Here is a 21,595-nt window from a genome sequence, read left to right on the forward strand (position 1 = left end):
CGTGATGTTAGCTCATGGAAAACAGTCTGAAACGGAGACAATACCAGTTGTGTATTCATATTGCAAAAAAAAAAAGTTTTAGGGGAAATATTCAGAGCGAAATGACAGAGGTGGTTTGCTCATATGAGATGTCAGCCTGCACGTCTCAGATGGAGAGAAGTCAGGAATGAGTGATGGGTACAGCCAGCATCAGCAATAACAGGCATAACTCTGCACTTATTTCATCTATAGGGTTTTAGAGGGCTGTCAGGACTTTGCATGTCAAGCAGACCCACTTACATACACTGCCTTGGATTTTCCCCTGAATCTGCATCTGTCTTTCAAATGTCTTCGTTCTCAGTCCGTGATCTGAGTAACCCTTCAGTTACCTGAAAGGAGAGACGAGCCAAGAGATGCAGGCAGATTGCAGTGGGAGGAAAACTAATGAATGCAACTGCATCGCCCACTGCTCTTTTTAAAGCTGAACAGCGGCCCACTAGTGGGGTCGTCAGGCGCATCTGCCTTGTTCAATGGCACTTATCGTCCTGTACGGGCTGGCAGCACTCTCAGGGTAACGGTTTCATCTGAAGAGATGATTTAATAAAACATCCTGCAGAGACTCAGTTATTGACAGATTTCTCTCAAGACACAGATCTTACTCTCTCGTATTACTGCACCTCCTTACCCACATGGCGACTGACTTCTATCATTTTCAGGAGGAGACAACTAAGACATGATCTAAAGCTTGTTTCTGGTCAAGACTGACATGTTTCTTTCAAGTCAGTGGCTCCCTAGAGTCCCTCTCAGGGGTTCACAGAATCATAACAACTGCATCAGTTTGGAGCAGAAACATTATGGGATGCAGATGAAGCAGGACATAATCTGTAGCCAGGAGCAACATCAAATTCTCAGTTTTAGATTTTATAAGCGACAACAACAATTGCGGGAAGATATAACCCAGCAAATGAATATACGCCTTAAGGTTTAATAATAAATGACTTTTCTTCCCAATACTCATTTCTGAGGGAGATTGCAGTTGTGCAGGTGTTTAATCACAACAGTCTCTGACAATGAGGATTCTTTTCTGTCCATGTTACCCTTCTTCTTTTCCGTTGCCACTTCAGCTTCACCCATCTGACACTTTCTCTTTCTCTTTCTTTTGCTTGTAGGCATCAGGCCCCCCATTATGAACGGGCCCATGCACCCGCGCCCCCTGGTGGCGCTGCTGGATGGGCGAGACTGCACGGTGGAGATGCCCATCCTGAAAGACGTAGCAACCGTTGCCTTCTGTGACGCTCAGTCCACACAGGAGATCCACGAGAAGGTGAAACTCTTCTTCTTCTTCTTCTTCTTCTTCGAGAAGGTGAAACTATTCTTCTTCTTCTTCTTCTTCTTCTTCTTCGAGAAGGTGAAACTCTTCTTCTTCTTCTTCTTCGAGAAGGTGAAACTCTTCTTCTTCTCTTCGAGAAGGTGAAACTCTTCTTCTTCGAGAAGGTGAAACTCTTCTTCTTCGAGAAGGTGAAACTCTTCTTCTTCGAGAAGGTGAAACTCTTCTTCTTCGAGAAGGTGAAACTCTTCTTCTTCTTCTAGAAGGTGAAACTCTTCTTCTTCTAGAAGGTGAAACTCTTCTTCTTCGAGAAGGTGAAACTCTTCTTCTTCTTCGAGAAGGTGAAACTCTTCTTCTTCTTCTTCGAGAAGGTGAAACTCTTCTTCTTCGAGAAGGTGAAACTCTTCTTCTTCGAGAAGGTGAAACTCTTCTTCTTCTTCAAGAAGGTGAAACTCTTCTTCTTCGAGAAGGTGAAACTCTTCTTATTCTTCTTGTTCGAGAAGGTGAAACTCTTCTTCGTCAAGAAGGTGAAACTCTTCTTCTTCTTCGAGAAGGTGAAACTCTTCTTCGAGAAGGTGAAACTCTTCTTCTTCTTTGAGAAGGTGAAACTCTTCTTCTTCTTCTTCAAGGAGGTGAAACTCTTCTTCTTCTTCGAGAAGGTGAAACTGCACGGTGGAGATGCCCATCCTGAAAGACGTAGCAACCGTTGCCTTCTGTGACGCTCAGTCCACACAGGAGATCCACGAGAAGGTGAAACTCTTCTTCTTCTTCTTCGAGAAGGTGAAACTCTTCTTCTTCTTCAAGAAAGTGAAACTCTTCTTCTTCGAGTAGGTGAAACTCTTCTTCTTCTTCTTCGAGAAGGTGAAACTCTTCTTCTTCTTCAAGAAAGTGAAACTCTTCTTCTTCGAGTAGGTGAAACTCTTCTTCTTCTTCTTCGAGAAGGTGAAACTCTTCTTCTTCGAGAAGGTGAAAACTGTTCTTCTTCTTCTTCGAGAAGGTGAAACTGTTCTTCTTCTTCTAGAAGGTGAAACTCTTCTTCAAGAAGGTGAAACTGTTCTTCTTCGAAAAGGTGAAACTCTTCTTCTTCTTCTTCTTCTTCGAGAAGGTGAAACTCTTCTTCGAGAAGGTGAAACTCTTCTTCGAGAAGGTGAAACTCTTCTTCTTCTTCGAGAAGGTGAAACTCTTCTTCTTCTTCGAGAAAGTGAAACTATTCTTCTTCGAGTAGGTGAAACTCTTCTTCTTCTTCTTCGAGAAGGTGAAACTCTTCTTCTTCGAGAAGGTGAAACTCTTCTTCTTCTTCGAGAAGGTGAAACTGTTCTTCTTCTTCTAGAAGGTGAAACTCTTCTTCTTCTTCTTCGAGAAGGTGAAACTCTTCTTCTTCTTCTTCGAGAAGGTGAAACTCTTCTTCGAGAAGGTGAAACTCTTCTTCTTCGAGAAGGTGAAGCTCTTCTTCGAGAAGGTGAAACTCTTCTTCGAGAAGGTGAAACTCTTCTTCGAGAAGGTGAAACTCTTCTTCTTCGAGAAGGTGAAACTCTTCTTCTTCTTCGAGAAGGTGAAACTCTTCTTCTTCTTCTTCGAGAAGGTGAAACTCTTCTTCTTCTTCTTCTTCTTCTTCTTCTTCGAGAAGGTGAAACTCTTCTTCTTCTTCGAGAAGGTGAAACTCTTCTTCTTCTTCTTCGAGAAGGTGAAACTATTCTTCTTCTTCGAGGTGAAACTCTTCTTCTTCTTCGAGAAGGTGAAACTCTTCTTCTTCGAGAAGGTGAAACTCTTCTTCTTCTTCGAGAAGGTGAAACTCTTCTTCTTCTTCGAGAAAGTGAAACTATTCTTCTTCGAGTAGGTGAAACTCTTCTTCTTCTTCTTCGAGAAGGTGAAACTCTTCTTCTTCGAGAAGGTGAAACTCTTCTTCTTCTTCGAGAAGGTGAAACTCTTCTTCTTCTTCTTCTTCGAGAAGGTGAAACTCTTCTTCTTCGAGAAGGTGAAACTCTTCTTCTTCTTCTTCGAGAAGGTGAAACTCTTCTTCGAGAAGGTGAAACTCTTCTTCTTCTTCTTCGAGAAGGTGAAGCTCTTCTTCGAGAAGGTGAAACTCTTCTTCGAGAAGGTGAAACTCTTCTTCGAGAAGGTGAAACTCTTCTTCTTCTTCGAGAAGGTGAAACTCTTCTTCTTCGAGAAGGTGAAACTCTTCTTCTTCTTCTTCTTCGAGAAGGTGAAACTCTTCTTCTTCTTCTTCTTCTTCTTCTTCGAGAAGGTGAAACTCTTCTTCTTCTTCTTCTTCTTCTTCTTCGAGAAGGTGAAACTCTTCTTCTTCTTCGAGAAGGTGAAACTCTTCTTCTTCTTCTTCGAGAAGGTGAAACTATTCTTCTTCTTCGAGGTGAAACTCTTCTTCTTCTTCGAGAAGGTGAAACTCTTCTTCTTCGAGAAGGTGAAACTCTTCTTCTTCTTCGAGAAGGTGAAACTCTTCTTCTTCTTCGAGAAGGTGAAACTCTTCTTCTTCGAGAAGGTGAAACTCTTCTTCTTCGAGAAGGTGAAACTCTTCTTCTTCTTCGAGAAGGTGAAACTCTTCTTCTTCTTCGAGAAGGTGAAACTCTTCTTCTTCGAGAAGGTGAAACTCTTCTTCTTCGAGAAGGTGAAACTCTTCTTCTTCTTCGAGAAGGTGAAACTCTTCTTCTTCTTCTTCTTCTTCTTCTTCTTTTAAAGAGCAGCGACAGCAGTTCGCATGAAATAAAAAGTGTTAAAAGTGGGTTTGTAACATGAGCAGAGCCGTGCTCATCACAGCTGAATAGAAATAGAAAGAGCACCACTTCCAAAACCCAAAGCTGATACCAAAAGAAAAACAGCACTAGAGCTGAATGTTGAAGCCGTCGCTCTAATGACATGTGGTTCGATAAAAATAGAAATGATGATGTATTTCAATCATGTGCAGTTTTCTATTAGAAATGCATCAAGTAAATATTAATACATCCGAAGGTTAGTACATCTCCAGCGCTGGGTACATTTTGGGACATGTTTGCCTTGGTTTAGAAGTCAGCATAGAGCACACAGTTGTGTTGGCTCTACCAATAGCAGATTAATGCAACCTCCACCAAATTTAGATTTGGAACCCGACTGAAAATTTGAGTTAAGGCTTCAAAACATCCCTTCAGAAATCTTTGATGCCACAGATGTTACGTTCGAGTATATTTAACCACCAACCAACCAAACATTAGTCTGTTTGCACAATTAAAGGCTGCAAATCCATCAGTGTGCTGCAGTCTCTTCTTTCCCCTTGTACGCTGTATTAAACCATCTTGTCCGATGTAGAGAAAAACGACCGTTTAGGCTGCATTCATGTTTTATCTATCAGACCGTCATTATGAACAACCAGACAAACTGTTCACGTCAGGAGTTTCTGACTGCATTAATATATTTAAATAACTAAGGAGGAACTATCTTGCAATAAGGCGCAAACGCTCCTGTTTGTCTGAAGTTGCCACATTAAGACAATGTGCATGGAGGCAAATCACATTAAAAACATCTAAAGAGAGAAAACACAAACTAAGAACAAGAGAAGTATAAGAAAAAGGAGGAAAGAAAATTAAAGAGAGCTAACTTAAAATGTGGGTCAGCCTCGGATCCTGCCACAGCCACTACGGATTGTAAATGGGTTTGTATGTCTGGCAGGGCTACGTCTCGCTCTGGGTGTCTGCCAGGCACACTCTCTCAGTAACCCACAGCGTGGGAGAAACAGATGCCTCTCCCTCGCTCACTATCTCTCTCTCTCTCTCTGGCTCTCGAGTAAGTAGCCACCTCATTGTATAATTAAAAGGGCTTCTTTATTGTAATTGAACCGCATGTCATTTTCATCCTCTCTCACACACACATGAAGAGGAGGGCTGCCAATGTAAGTCAACTGGGAACCAATTAATAGGTGAATAAACCGGTTTTCATGCACAGCCTTATATTCCTATTCTATCAGTCATAATATTTCATTTTTCAATTAAAACAATGAGCCGTCATCCTGATTAGTAGCTGTTGAGGATCCCATGTGAATAAGATTCCTGCTGATTGTAGGCAGTTTTGTTCAATGCAGAGACACCTTATCTGCATTCCTGGGGTTAAGAAAGCTTAGTTTCCATGGTAATATTCAGGAAAAGCAGGGCCTCCACGCTGGCAGGGACGTTAGAAAACAGGATATGAGAATGATATAAAAAGCATATCCTGGAAGAAAGAAAAAAAGAAAAGCCTCAACCGAGATACCGAGTTTATGGAAACAGTGTGAACGCGGTGAACTCTGGACGCTGACTCAAGTCATTTAACTCGTGCTCACACCTACACAAACACATGCTAATGACTCGACCTTTACATTGTTTCCATATTAACAGTTATTGTGCTCAAAGCACTATTCTGATGTTCTACACACTTGTGTCTGTCTCAGCCCGGGTTGTGTAAGCACAGAGGTTAAGTAAGGCATTACATCAAATTACATTTAGCTGACGCTTTTGTCCAAAGCCACTTACAATAAGTGCAAACAATCATGAGGCGGCAAACTCACAACAGCAATCTTGTAAGCACGTTATCTTCAAATAGGCCAAACCAATTTAAGTGCGACATACAGAAATTGTTTTTCCTTTTCAAATGATTTTGTATTATTGGCTGAGGTGCAGTCGACACAGATGGGTTTTCAGTCTGCAGCAGAAGATGTGAAGACTTTCTGCTGACCTTAATCGGGAGCACAGATTTAGATATTGCACACGCAAGCACATATTGCTCGCCATCTATGATTTAAATAACTCAAACTTTTCCGGTGTGTTCAGGTGCTGAACGAAGCTGTAGGAGCTCTGATGTACCACACCATCACGCTGATGAGAGAAGACCTGGAGAAGTTTAAAGGTCTGCGCATCATCGTCCGGATCGGCAGCGGCTACGATAACATCGATATCAAATCTGCCGGGGAACTGGGTGAGAACACTCGTACATACCTACACATGCCATGTGTTGTTTTTCCCCTCCACTCTTATTCCCCAGCACGGTTACCTCCCATGTAAACAGGGAAAGTAGTTTCAGGTAGCTCAAACCAGAATGCTTGTTTCAACATAGTTCATGTAAATGGAATGTTTAGCCAAATTTAACTCTGGCGCTAACAATAGCAACTTCTCACAGCCATCTGTTCCAGTGCATGCTGGGATAGAGAACTGGCACACTCAAATGGAAACGATTGATGTTACACCATTTCCTTCGATTACAAGCAAAAATGTCTGCTGTGCAACTTTTTTGCATCGCATTAATTAGCTGTTTTCATTTGGCATAAACAACAAGCTATAGGAAAGAAATACACACTCTTATTTACTCATCAGCAGCGGAGGAAGTACTCGTATATTTTACTTAAGTAAAAGTAGCAATATTACACGACAGGCCTGCATACAGTCTTACTTTTCTTTTAAATACACAAGTATTTGCATAAAATTAAACAAAAAATACCAAAAGTAAAAGTACTCTTTATACAGAATGGCCCTTTTTTTTTAATATATATTATATTATATTATATAGATTTTAAATTATTAATGTGTTCATCACTTTAATGTTGCAGCTGCTGAATGTGAAGCTAATTTAACTACTTTATGAAGCTTAATCCAATAAATACAACATGTTATTAGATTTATATGTCATATAAATGTACTGTAACATAAAATGGTAATACTGAAGTAAAAGTACAAGTACCTCAGTACTTTACTCTGCTGTACTGCCATGTTTGCAACAAGTCAGTCATATTTATATAAAAAAAGTGAAGAGAGTAAAGCTTTTTATTAAAACTCATGCGTGTCCTGCAACAGGCTGAGCTTTACTAACGTCCCCTATCTCCTTCCACCAAGACGCTTTGCAATTTCAAAGTTGCCGGCAGCGTTTGTAGAGAAAATTGCTGACACAACATCTTAAGTCTGCACTTCTCCACCAAAATAGCTTTTAACCAAAACTTCATCAAATAGCCCCGAAAAGCTATTCCTAATCCTTATCTGCTTTCTGGTCCAACAGGCATAGCTGTGTGTAATATGCCAGCCGCCTCAGTGGAGGAGACGGCGGACTCCACGCTGTGTCACATCCTCACCTTGTACCGACGCACCACATGGCTGCACCAGGTTTGTGTCCTCGTGTGGCCGATAAAAAAAGAGACTGAAATTAATTGAATTAAAATGAACTAACGCTTAATGTCGGTGTGCATTCACTTATCACAATACAGTGAAATGATTTGTTCCTCAATTCAGTTATGAGTAATAATTATTTAGACATAATATCATGATCACAACATCTGAGAGGATTTGGACTTGGTCATTGAGTGCAGACGTTGTGAAGTATACCTGGATTGTGTTGTGTTCTTGCCGTCGGTGTGACATTTCTACGTAATGATGAAGTATTATTCACGGCAGGCGCTGCGGGAGGGCACGCGGGTTCAGAGCGTGGAGCAGATCCGAGAGGTGGCGTCAGGAGCCGCGAGGATCCGAGGAGAGACTCTGGGACTTATAGGGCTCGGTGAGTAACAACACTTGTGATTTAAAGCCTCCGCAGTGAGAGCTGCTCAGCATACTGGTGTAAAAACAATGCAACAAGTCCGCAGCCAGACCAGCAGCTCTGTGAGGCTGAACGAAGACACAGCAGTGCTTTGAACTAAACGGTAACATCGACATGCTGACGTACCTACAAGGAGAAACAATGTTCAGCATCTAAGTGTAGCCTGTTAGCGTGCTCCTCTTTGCTAAGTAGCACCAGTGGTGGACCGTAACTGGAAAGTACAGTTTTGACTTATTCCTGAACTTAACTTCAGTATGTCCATTTTTTTTTATTTCATGGTTGAGACATTTCACTCAAAAATCCAAAACATGTGTGGCTCTAGAGTAAAAGTCATTAGGATGTATCCTCTGGGGAACATGAGTGTCTGTACAAACTGTAACAGCAATCCATTCAATAGTTCACATATTTCAGTTTGTAGTTTGCCATCCAGGGCAATTCTGCTAGCACGCCTCTGATAGAGGGTGGTCAGACTTTTTAATCAAAGGAGTCCCCCCCCCCCCCCCCCCCCCCCCCTCTTTTCCATTTTCATTTTTGTCCTTAGCTCAGCTAAATTGGCTTCCCAAGGAGTTAATGCCAATAAAATATAAGCGGATTAACCAGAAGCAGAATGCAAATCTCTTCCCTGTAGTCTGGAAGCTCTCTCCGTAATAATGAGCAGATGTGTGTAGCCAGAGAATTGTGTATTTTGTACAACGCAAAAAAATGTAAAAACTTTTTTGTTCCATTTGAATGTGTATTCATGTGTATGGAATTTGTCTAAATGCTCCTGGTGTGAGTATTAATGTGTGTGTGCACCTCCATCCGTGTGTATTCATGTGTTTCTAGGTCGAGTGGGCCAGGCTGTAGCCCTGCGAGCCAAAGCATTCGGCTTCAACGTGATCTTCTACGACCCTTATTTAGCTGACGGTGTAGAAAGATCCCTGGGACTACAAAGGGTCACCACACTACAGGTAGCACGCACACATTTGGTTAAAAATCAACAGTAGGTGATTCTACTGTATTATAAAAGGACTCATGTGGAGCTCCTGCAGTAGTGAGCAGATGTAGAAAGTGTAAATAGAAGATTGGGATTTATTTTTTGCCATTTCCTGTATTTCTTCAGTAGGACCTGCTCTTCCACTCCGACTGTGTCTCTCTGCACTGCAGCCTCAACGAACACAACCACCACCTGATCAACGACTTCACCATCAAACAGGTGGAGAGACAGCAGCGCACGCACACGCACACGCACACACACACGCACACACACACACACACACACACACACACGCACACGCGACTGAGCTCATATACACGTGATGATTTATTTATCCCTGCATCAACTATGACACCCATGGCCATAAATATAATATATAATATAATATATGGATACCCAGGGAAGCCCACTACCTACATACAGATGAAGGATGTTTTCTTCTGCGTGCACTGCATATATGATGACTGATATATGATCACTGCATATATGATGACTGATACACTCAGGAAATATCCGTTTGTCCTTCGTCTCCAGGGCTCGGCCTAAAGCCTTTTCATCCTAAGACACAGGCTATACCTTTAAGTATTGCTGCCCTTGCTGGAAGAGGACAAGTGAAAAGAAAACGTGCATCAATAAAACAACACATATTTATTATTATGATTAGATTTCTCAGCACTAGAGAGTAGAAACAAGAGCTTTATAAGCTTTTAAGTGTACGTTTGTTTTACCATCCATTTCAAAGACAATTAGCTAATAGAGAGAATAATTCATATAATATTGACGAGACATTACCTTAAAGTCCTTAAACTCATTTGAATCGCGTGTAAAGCTTTCTATTAATAGATTAATCACAGACTGAATGTGTGTTTGTGTGTTGAAGATGCGACAGGGGGCGTTCCTGGTGAACACGGCCAGGGGGGGTCTGGTGGATGAGAAGGCCCTGGCTCAGGCCCTGAAGGAGGGCAGGATACGTGGAGCTGCTCTGGATGTCCACGAGACAGAGCCCTTCAGGTAACACACACTTGAGTTCAGATTACTGGTGATGAATGTATCAGCAGAGGCAGAACGAATAAATAAAGGTAACCGACCAGGAACCTCAAACAATGTGAATTAGAGAGGACTGAACACTTAAATAAATAACAATAGTATACTCAATACTCACTAGAATTGTACTTTCAGTAGAGAGTAGTTGTTCCAGTAGTCTGCAAGGTTAACTGTGGACACACACTCACACACACACTCACACACTCACGCAAATCGTTTGTGTGTCCGAAATCGAATCGAAATGGCCGAGAAAATCACTAAAGAATAAATGATTCAGTTGGTTAACAAATATTTTAATTGCTTAATTAATTGCTTAGTCATTTAGAATTTGTTAAACATGCAGTGGTTTGCGTTTTTGTTTTATATCTTTAATTGAATATTTGGGTTTGTACATTATATTTTGACCTCGAAGATTGTGTGATGAGCATTTATAGAGTAAGCGATTAATTATGTCGTTGGAAAATAATCTAAAATTAGTCGACATCAATTGAAATCATTGGTTGTAGCTGTAACTGACTGCACTGTGTTTGTACATGTGCCAGTTTCAGTCAGGGCCCGCTGAAGGACGCTCCCAATCTGATCTGCACCCCGCACGCTGCCTGGTACAGCGAACAGGCATCGCTGGAGATGAGAGAGGAGGCAGCCAGGGAGATCCGAAGGGCTATCACAGGTAGTGCACACACACACACACACGCACACGCGCACACGCACACGCGCACACGCACACAAAGGAGAAGATATAAACACAAGTCAATAAAAATATATTTTTAGGTGTTTGCTGCAATCAAGCATAAACCATCCTTCCTAGTCTTTTAGCACGGGGAGATTTCAAGGCCTTTCACACTCGGCGTCTTCCTTTCCTTGTTTCTCTCTTCCTTCCTTTCCTTCTTTCTCTCTTCCTTCCTTTCCTTCTTTCTTTCTCTCTTCCTTCCTTTCTCTCTTCCTTCCTTTCCTTCTTTCTCTCTTCCTTCCTTTCCTTCTTTCTCTCTTCCTTTATTTCCTTCCTTTCTCTCTTCCTTCCTTTCCTTCTTTCTCTCTTCCTTTCTTTCACATGTTCTCTTCTGCTGGTTTCAGCAGTGGCTCAGTATTTTTAGCACGGGCCTGTTTACTATTGTCTAACGTTTGTGTCTCTGCAGTAACACTAACAAGATCCCCAGTGTGACTTAAAGAGCTGTTCCTCTATTGTTCAGGTCGTATCCCAGACAGTCTGAAGAACTGTGTGAATAAGGAGTTCCTCTCCCAGAACAACCACTGGGCAGGAGTTGACCCCGCTACAGTCCACCCCGAGCTCAACGGGGCTTATAGGTAATAACCATCAGGATAAAGAAACATGTAGTGGTCAGTGCTGTTTGATTTTTTCCCCCCCAAACCCCGGTAAATTGATTCAATTTTTCCCAAATGTCTTGATAGTACTGAATGTGACGGTTAGAAATGTACTAATGACAGCAGATTGTATTTTCTGAATGTAATTACTGATGGAGCATGTTACAATTACAATATGTTACTGCTATAATACCCACTCAGACGTAAAAGTAGTGTTTCTCATCCGGGTAATAATGCATTCATCAGATTAGTGTTGTTAGCAGAGGGCCAGTATGAGAGCTGATCAAGGTTAATCCACCACTGCTGATCCTTTGCTTGTTGTAACCCCTGAAATTGTATGTAAATGTCAGTACTACTGAAATAACTAGACAATTTAATTGTTAGTCTCCAGCTAGTTATATTTCATTCATTACTATTTCATCCGATGATTATATGTTCTCAGTTGTTAGGATTTGTCTTATATCTAATATAATAGTAAATGGAAAGTCTGAAAATGCCCCCTTTGTCTCTAATCTAATAATCCAAACATTTATCAATTGGTTGAGAAAATAATAATGAATGAAACTTATCATTATTGCTAATTATTATTATTGTCCTAAATGTCAGTGTTTCTATATTGTCTTGGAGACGACAACATTTTAATAGAAACCCTGTGATGCAAACAGGAAGCTTAAAGTTTTAAAACCGAGGACTTTTATTAAGAAAATTATTCTATGAATGAATTCTATTAGCTATAAATGTTCAAAATAAATCAGCTAATATTTATAGAGGCAATGTAGGTCACATATTTATAATTGTATTCAGTTGTACTTTGATGACTCAGTTTTGCGTCTCTCTCCCTCCCTTTGTCCCTCTCCCTCCATTGTCTCCCTGTCTCCCTCTCTTCTCCCTGTATCCCTCTCTCTCCCCAGTCTCCCTCTCTCTCTCTCTGTCTCTCTGTCTCCCTCTCTCTCCCTGTCTCCCTCTCTCTCTCTCTCTCTCCCCTGTCTCCCTTCTCTCTCTCTCTCCCTCTCTCTCTCTCTGTCTCTCTGTCTCCATCTCTCTCTCTCTGTTCTCTCTGTCTCCCTCTCTCTCCCTGTCTCCCTCTCTCTCTCTCTCTCTCTCCCTGTCTCCCTCTCTCTCCCCGGTCTCCACTCTCTCTCTCTCTGTCTCTCTGTCTCCCTCTCTCTCCCTGTCTCCCTCTCTCTCTCTCTCTCTCCCTGTCTCCCTCTCTCTCTCTCTCCCTCTCTCTCCACCTTCAGGTATCCCCCAGGAGTGGTGAGCTTGCCAGCTGGCGGCCTCCCGCCACCCGTTGAAGGCATCGTGCCCAGCGCTGTGCCCATCACACACACCCTCCCGCCCGCTGTCACACACCCTCCACATGCCCTGTCCCCCGGACAAAATACAGTCAAGCCACCAGAGGGCGACAGAGAGCAGCATCCGAATGATCAACTGTAGCCACAAACACACACACCCACCCACCCACACACACACACACACACACACACACACGCACGCACGCACGCACGCTTGCCTGTGTGACAAGTTGTTGTCAGACAGGTTCACAGAGTGTCAGATGGACAGGTTGAGGTCCCAATAACAATTGATTCACAACTCTCTGGCAAATTGTTTCCCAGCAGCCAGTTCACACTCCAAAGAAGAAGAAGAAAAAGAAGATGATGAAGAGGATGATAGCTGTGAGATGCTCTAATCCAAGAGCAAGACAGTTGTCCTCTGCTCCAACCAGAAGTCCTGAGAAAGACTGTAAAGATCCACAGGTTGATCTTCACATAACAACTACAGTATAGTCACGTTTCTGCCAGAAAAAATACAGAAGATTCTGCTGTCTTAGACTGTAGTGCGTCCAAAGTTTCATGTCTTTCACTCTTTTTCTGTGTCTTTTCCTTCGTTTGGTGTACAAGCAAAGGTAGTAGGTTATGAAATGAATGTAACCTGTCTGTGTACAGCTTTTAGAGTTACAGCAAGGACATACTGATAGTTGTATTCCAGTCTTAAAGAAAACAAGGGTTATGTGATCTCTCGATGTAGCCGAACTGGTTTCAGAATACAATATCTGTTTTTGTTTTGTGTCCCCAAATTAACCCCCCCCCCCCCCCAAAAAAAAAAGAAAGAAAAAAGAGGCAGCTTTTTGCACACCATCTCAGGAAATTAAGTTTTCCGCAGTTGGTATGTTATTTATAATTAGTTTTGAAAATTCCTCTTTATGCCACTTAGTGCTTTTGTTTTTCTACCTGCTTGCCTTTTCGTGTCCTGCTACATTAGATAAAAACGACTTTACAACACGAGTTAAAGTTGATCTAATGTTTGCTTTTGTTTGTTATGTTTAAGGGGCATGTGATTTTGCTCTTGGGACTAAATGTTTGACCCAAATCGAGGGGGTTGCGGGAGGAAAGGCTGCGGGGAGGTGGTGTAATGGTATGCCTGGCTGGGACGACTTCATCCCTAGTCGCCATTTGAGTTTGCAAAATAGAGAAGTTGGGTTAATTACTTTGAAGGACAAAACAGGTTGTGGACGAGGCAATGCACTGAGAGTTTGTAGCAGCTTACAGTTTGAGAAACAGTCTCATAAAAAGTGTTTATCTTTGTCGTCTTCATGTCTAACGATCCAGTACTTCCACTCTTACACACATTAATGGTCCAAGTCATGGAGCGTGAACAGTTCAGCACACCAAGGTTTACAAATGATGCACAACATTGGTGAATCGGTGTGTTGCTTCATGCTATGGATCCGTCAAATCAGCCAACAGAAGCATCAACAGATCCTATATATCAGTTATACATCCGCTTTGCTTTCTGCCAAAACCATTTGTTTCTTATTTGAAGTTAAACTCACTTGTACAGATGTCACACTCCAGTTGAGGACAGCTCATGGTTATTGACTGATGAGGAACATTTGTGTTCTTGAAACCAAATTCTCTTTTCTTTTGTTCCGCTCCCAAATTGACCCGTTTTAAATACTCTGTGGCAACAAAGTAAAGCATTTCATGATAGCATGTCAGAACGTACTGATTTCTCCAGTCTAGTATCCCTTTAACATTTCATGATGGGTCCTGAGTATACCGTTTAGCCCTCTGTGGCTTCTGTGTCTATGTGTACATATGGTGTTCTGCCTGCCTGTGTCAATGTGACTTGGTTGTATCTGTGTCTAAAAAAGCAGCACTGGGAGGAGGGGGGGGGGGGGGGGGGGGGGTGGCTAGTACTCTCCACAAGGCATCATTACAAAGACTGCCGTCTAAAAACACAACACGCTGATGTTGTTACGCCAACGGTCAAATATCTGAAACAGCTCCAGTTGACGTGTTGTAGATGTTAGCGGGCCAGCTGAGTGACGGTGCTTTTTGGATCCCCTTCTACCAGCAGCTGAGTAGTAAAAACAGTTCACTGTTGCCTACCTTGGTCTTCTTCACGGTGAGGTAGTAAGAGTAGCAATCAGGGATGGACATTTCACTACCTATTGGTGAGTTCTCACTGGCCAGAATCTAAAGGGTTGTCTAGAACAGAAGGTTCTGACAAGAGCCCCAAGATGCTGTAATAATTTGAATTATTCTCTTAGTCTTTCCTCACCAGATGCCTGTCCTTGTGTGGGGGGGGAGAAACTCTTTGCTAATACATCCCGATGTGAACTGTAAGCATTCCTCATTCAAACCGACGGGTGCCACAAGTTAAAAACAACAGACTAGATTTTAAAGTGTCGAGGTACTCCTTGAAATTCCATCCCTGGTAGTAACACGCAGTCCACTGTTGCCTACCTTGGTCCCCTTTATGGTAAAGTAGTAGGCGTAGCAATATACAGTATACATATTCTATATTCTACAGTAAATATCATTATTTTTGGTCAAAACTGACAACCTGAAAAAGATATGTTTGTGACTGTATGCATTTGTATGAATTATTTTAAAAGGAAATAAAATGTGGAAAGGTGAAGTTTATGTTTTATTCATCTCGAACCTTGATTTGCTTGTTTTCTTTCAGAAAGTTTAGTTTCTGACAGCTTCCTGTTAGCAACGTGAGCACATGTTGATCACAGCTGCTGCAGGTACACATGAGAGTTTGAGAGCCGTGTGTCAGTTCTTTAAAGACACACAATGTGGAATAATCTTCATAATACTGCACACTATGTTGCTTTACATTGGTTAATTGGTTAATTGGTTAATTGGTTTACAGGAAACAAATATCAATCCGACTGTGACAAAGCTAAACACTTCTCCAAAGATAAAACATTTTATGTTTTGGTTTTCCTGATGCTTCTCACTACTAACCACTATTTCTTTGCACATTTTCCAGCTACAGTTAAAGCAGTAAAAGCAGTTAACTGATTAGGACGTTGACAACTATTTAGATAATTGACTACTTGTTCAGAAAACAATAATAGATCGTTTCAGACACTTTTCAAGTAAAAATGCCAAAGACATGGACGTTTCTTGCTTCTGAAATGTAAGAATTTGCCGCTTTACTTCGTCCCGTACTGATGTAAATGTAATATATTTGGCCCGTTGACGGGACAAGACGTCACTTTGGGCAGTTTTCACTATTTTCTTACTTTTTATAGACCAAATGATTAAACGATTAATCTAGAAAATAATCCGCAGGCTAATCCATAATTGTATAGTTAGAGCTGTGAGACAACAGTGTAAATCAACACAGCACCAACTGAAAGCACAGATTTATATTAAGTATAGAAAACGCTCTCTTGTGCTTCCCCCTGATAAATGCTTTTAAAACCGTTGCCACGTATTAAACTACTACTTTGTTCAAATGTGGCTTCAAAAATCTTGACATAACTTCCTCTTATATACGAGTAAAATCAATACACTGTCGTCCTTTCACTCAGTTAGTTTGGATTTTGCATCCGTCTACTCTGAATATAAAGTTACTAGTTGATTCCAACAGATGTCACTAGTACAGCTGAAACAGTCGTGCTGAGGAGAAAGACATGCAAACCAGATGTAACAACTGAATCTGCGACCACTTCTGCTTCTTGCATCTGTTTTCCAGTTTCATTTATTTATGCAGTAAATCTATACACATCTTTGGGTGTTCCTGGAGACAGTGCACCTGTGTCACATTAGTGCGGTGGTTGTCAACACTTCTCGCGAACAGTTCCGAGCCTACATGGAGTTATTGACTGCTCAAAGGTGAAGTCATTGAATCAGAGATCAGACGATAAGCACCGCATTAATAATATGAAATATCAATTACTAAAGGCATGGAATGGAAATATGATGTGTAAAATACACTTCTGCTGCTTTGTGGATGATCCAGAAGAGCAACGTCACCAGCACTGTACTCACTCTGTCAACGATTTAAAAGCTTCAAGATGAATCTAATTGAAATTGTTGGACGGAGCGAACGAAAAATCAGGGTTTCTGCCAATCTACGTAGGAAGCTTTTTCTACAGTATACATATTCAAGAATCTATTCAACAGTTCAAAGTATGAGAGGCCACGTCTATTCTCCTGCTGTGTTTGTCTATTGGAGAAACAGAAATGGTTGTTAGCTGCAAGCTGCCAATCACGTGAGACCTCATCTTGAACCGATGCTGCCTTCTGACGCGGGACACGGAAAGACCTCTGCTTTATCTCTTTGTCTTTCTCCATCTCTCTTTTGCTCCTTGCATACTCCCGAATCTCTCCATCACACTCTCTTTTTCTCTTTGTCACTTCCTCTCTCGCTCTCTGGTTCATCCATTCAAAGTTACAGCCACTGGAAGAGGCTCTCTGGCAGCTGGAAACTCAAGATGCTTGAATCTAAACCTCAGGAAGCAGGATGGGAACCAGATGCAGTAAAAACAAAAATACAAAATACAAAGAAAGAAAACAGGCAGAGGGCACGTTTTAGTCAGCCAGTAAGGGGAGCTCCAACGGGCATTGCGCGAAGGGAGAGAGAAATCTTTTAAGCGTCTGCTTAAACCTCAAGACCAGAGGTGTTAATGCTGACCACCATCAGACTTAAATCCAAAGGTTAGAGTCACATCTTACTTTGTGAACATCGACTAAGATTTAAGAGACGTTGGCTTGTTAGAAGCAAAGGAACATTTGGGGAAAGGTTAAGTCGAATGACTAACGGTCTCCGCTTCTTCAGCTAAGAGCATCAAGCTGCCCCTGGGCGAGGCACTTAACATTAATCTGTTAAAGCACCCTCCTGTTTTACAGGGTTCATGTGGGATGCTGACGATTCTTTCCTTGTTAAAACTTTGGCTGTTGGACAAGACAGTTTGACTTTAAATGAAACCACTCTTGCACATGGACAGAGTGCAAGAGAGACCTTTCCCAAACAGCAAACTTGAGAAACGAATGGATGATGGAAAAAGTGGATTTTGAATCACTTCAACTTTCCGCTTAAAACATCAAATACACTGGTTTAGTGTCTACAAATGGTTTTAGTTGCTCTTGCACACAAGGTGCTTGCAAGCATGCATATTTGTGATTGTTTGAACTTGTGATTAACTATGAAAAAAGTCTCAATCGTGATGTTTTAATTACCATATTTTCACTAAACAGTCCTTAAATGTGCAAAAATGCATCCATCCCCTGGAGCATATCACAGAGGAGGAAACTGGACACAGGATGAAGAAGCCTTGATTTCTAACCATCAATGTATTATTTTATATATTTATGTCTTTGAAACATAGGGACCTCAATGATAAATGTGTTTTGCAGCAGCATTTTTCACAAAGATTTGATCTGTTGGGACATTTGTCAAGTGAATCTGCAGCCTTTATCTGTTTTGCCTTGTATGAGTATGTATATATATTGGTTATTGGTAAGAACATACTATCTACTTTTTGTTTCGTTTTTAACAAATGTCTATCTGACTGGAAGGTTAAGGTAAAGCAGTTATGTGAAATGGATCAGATTGACAACAATGCAGATCTTTAAAAGGAACTATCAGGTACAATGATAGTTTGCTTGCCAACGTGTCCACCTCTGTTGGAGTTTAAGCCTCCTGAACCTACTGACTGCAGCTGCTACCACCTGAGTGTGTTTCCTACAACGTACATACACTATTAAGCAGCTTTAACTGTAAGACCACACACTTGGATCCCTTGTTAACACGTTAACTCCTTGTTATGTCAGATTTATGCACTCGATTGAAAGTAGTGGAAAAGACACAAGCGTGTGTTTGCATGAGGTGGGTCCAGGCTGTAACCGACGGACTGGTCGATGATGGACATGCAGGAAATGAGTGGATTTTCACATTTCCTCTTTGCATCTCCTTTTTCTCTCCCTATGCTCTTCTCACCTTTCCTTTCACTTCTCCTCTCACCTCTCTGTGGTTTTTCTTCTCTTCACATTTTCTCTCCTCGGCTTTATATTCTGCTCTGCTCTCCCCTCGACTGGGCACAGTCCAAATAAAGCCTAACAGAGGAATATTATCCACAGAAATGTGGTGGAATACAGTGGCCGGCCTCACATTCAGAGGATGAGGCACCCTGCTGAGACGAGTTACCCACCAAGTGCAGGCTTTCCATTAGCATTTGGTTCAGTGGCAGGTTTCAGTTTCCAATGGCTCCACATAGTGTTTCATAGCGCCCTTCTACCATGCCAAGATAAATGTCTAGTGGTTAATAAACACCAGACATGTGCTTGTAAATGCTGCCTGCTGCCTGAAAGGTGCCAACTCCATTGGCTGCTTTGGCAGGTCACCATTATTTTGTTGGTGGCCAAGCAAAAATGGTGCACTCCCAATACGCCTGCTTCATTATCGCAATTGATCAATTATTACAATGATTAATGGCCGCCACTGTGTCACACGTGCAGACGATGTGTTGGGATAGTACAGCCAAACTACATCATTAAAATGGATTGTAAAAATGTCAACAGCGGATGGGAGTCAACTTAAAAAAACAAACACTCTTTCCTTTGAGCGCTGGCTAATCTGAGCACCAACTGTCACCGTGAGGATGATATGTGGATACGGCAGCTTTCGGACATAAAGCCAAACATGCACGGTTGTGTTGATGTTATGCCCTGAATGCCTCATTTGATATTTATGGTGTAACAAGTCAGACATGCTGTCTCTAACTCCTGACCTGGGTCTGTTAAAGTACATTATCTTGTTATCTCTGGTCTAATGGGTTTTGTTAGTCCATACAATGCTGGAAGACGCTGTGCAATAGTTGGAGAAACCGCAAGGACTCAAATGAGAGGACATAGATTATGAGAAAGACAGCGAAAGACACAAAGAAGAAAGAGGAAGAGAAAGAATGAAAATGAGAAGAAGATGGAGAATAATTGAGATGAAGATCTGAAGGCCTCTTTACCGAAATAAAGTCTTTTCTGTTTTAGAGTTGCAGAAAAACAATTTGTTTTCCTTCTTTCTGTTTACATTTTTCCAGCGGGAGTCGTAGTCACATTCTCACATGTTCCCTCAACGTGTTGTTTGTGTGTGTTTCGCAAAACAAGTCTTTGAAGGTAGTAACGCAGTTTCTGCAGCCAGCTTTCTGTCCACATGTGTGTGTGTGTGTGTGTGTGAGGAGTTGACGCTTGTCAGATAAACGTGTGTGTTCATAAACACACACATGGAGGTAAAACAGGCATAGATGTAGGACTGCATGCACGCACACATGTACACACATGCAATATTGATAGGTGGTCAACATTTGCTTTTGTTTTGTAGTTACTGGAAGTGGCCGTTCAGAATCAAATATTAGTAAAACTTCTTCAGCCGGAGGGTTTCTGTTATTATGACGTCTTTGTCAAAGTTGTGTCGAAAAGCAAGAAATGCAATTCTGTTTGTAGTTTAAACAAAAATATTACCCAAGACTCTGGAGAAGAGTTCTTGTGAGTCGGAGCTCATATCCACTCATCATAGCAAACATCCTGCCAGCGACTGGGATGGATTAAAACTCTACATGAGGTTTAAAGACATTTCACATACTTGCAACTTAACCAACGCCTCAAAACAAGAAGCCTGTTTTCATAGACGTTCTTTGTCTTTCTCAGTAAAACAACACCGGCCTTGTTCAACTTAATTCCAAGCGGGATATTTCCAAGAAACATTTAACCATCTGCAGAAGCGTCCAGTATTGTGTTTGAACAAATCAAGAGTAGTCTTCTTCTAGGAAGTAGTAAGTGGAGAATGAATTCAGATCACAAGGCAACGCTTCATCCTGTCATAGAATAACAACAGCTTGTTTTCCGAAAGATGGTCCAATAAGCGTTTTGAGAGACGACTCCTTCACACGTCTTAAGAGCGTCACGGCAGATGATCTTACATCTTTATGCATACAGGGATATACAAAACAGACAGGCAGGATAGCATGTCAGGTATTGTAGAGATCCAGGATGATGCATTCATCCTGTAACTGTACTACAACATCGTCTACAGACACGTGATCAATGGAGGTGCTTTAAAGCATGCAGGGTGGATACAATGTTATATGATATAGTGGATTTTTGACCTGCTTATTTCCTTTTCAGGGTTTTAAAAGGAGGTTAAAGAGCTGCAGTTTGACAACATCTGCGAGTGTTAAGTCACAAGCTGCTACGTTTGCAGCTGAACCATCTGTACACTCACTTCATCAACACACTGCTGCAGAAGATGGTGTTTCACCCAGTGTATGATTCGGGTAGAAGCAACTAGTGACCTACAATATGTGTATGTGATCAAAAATAAACTAGCTTGTAGGATCCATCTGGCAATACAACAATACAACACATGTTTGTCTCAATACTAATTCAAAGGTTGTTCAGGAGGAGATTCTACTCCCAATCACACGCGGTGTATTTCTTTTTTGTGTGTTTGCAAGGTGTGTTTTTTGCACAAATGAAGTTCCTAACGGATAAATAAAGTTATTTTTGATTTAACTTGAATGTCACCTCAATGAACTGTAAAATCCCTTCAAGTTGCAACTAAACCTTCCCTTTGTTAAGACGTCCTGCTTCCTGGGTAAATCACAAGCTGAATACACAGATAGTGACGGCCAACTCAATGAAAACGGCAGTGGTCTTCTCATGTGTTGATATGAAAGATGACTTTAATAATAAACGGTTGTTTCTTTGGTTTGGTGCATTGAACTCAAACCTGAGGGACATCATTATTAGTTCTTGACTTTGAGCAGTATCCCCAATTTCAAAGGTTAAAATCACATCCATGATTACAACTATTTCCATCCCAGCAATGCCAGGAGCTTTCTCATCAGCCTCTCCGGTTTTCATTCCTACTGTTTGGCGTCTGTTTCTTTTGAATGTCAAATACAAAGGCTTCAGATTAGAGTGACATGGATGGTCCAGACGAGGATGCTATAACTGCAATGCCATATGTGTTATTTCAAATCGTAATAGAAAACCAGATCTATATCCAACACAAACCACATGTCATTTGGATATTTCAGAGGAAATAATGAAACCAACAGCTTCAGGTTTTTATCTTCAAGTGGATTAAAGGAATACTTCACCTCCAAA

The 21,595-nt window shown here is 41.5% G+C and overlaps 1 protein-coding gene across 5 annotated transcripts in view; it reads left to right on the forward strand.

Moving 5' to 3' along the window:
• Positions 1–15,142, forward strand: part of ctbp1 (C-terminal binding protein 1) — a 32,283-nt gene extending 17,141 nt beyond the window's left edge. For 2 of the 5 annotated variants that reach the window (XM_029442310.1, XM_029442309.1), the window contains exons 2-11: positions 1,149–1,303; positions 6,097–6,241; positions 7,313–7,416; positions 7,705–7,807; positions 8,672–8,796; positions 8,952–9,041; positions 9,703–9,833; positions 10,409–10,536; positions 11,057–11,171; positions 12,431–15,142. In XM_029442310.1, coding sequence (XP_029298170.1) covers positions 1,149–1,303; positions 6,097–6,241; positions 7,313–7,416; positions 7,705–7,807; positions 8,672–8,796; positions 8,952–9,041; positions 9,703–9,833; positions 10,409–10,536; positions 11,057–11,171; positions 12,431–12,626 — 1,292 coding nt within the window. In that variant the 3' untranslated portion in view covers positions 12,627–15,142. Of the gene's footprint in view, positions 1–1,148; positions 1,304–1,951; positions 2,057–6,096; positions 6,242–7,312; positions 7,417–7,704; positions 7,808–8,671; positions 8,797–8,951; positions 9,042–9,702; positions 9,834–10,408; positions 10,537–11,056; positions 11,205–12,430 lie in introns of those variants that run through there. The other 3 variants (XM_029442312.1, XM_029442311.1, XM_029442313.1) reach the window with 3 other exon arrangements.
• The last annotated feature ends 6,453 nt before the right edge of the window (positions 15,143–21,595 follow it).

Source organism: Cottoperca gobio, chromosome 10 (genome assembly GCF_900634415.1).
Source record: "Cottoperca gobio chromosome 10, fCotGob3.1, whole genome shotgun sequence".
Lineage (NCBI taxonomy): Eukaryota > Metazoa > Chordata > Actinopteri > Perciformes > Bovichtidae > Cottoperca > Cottoperca gobio.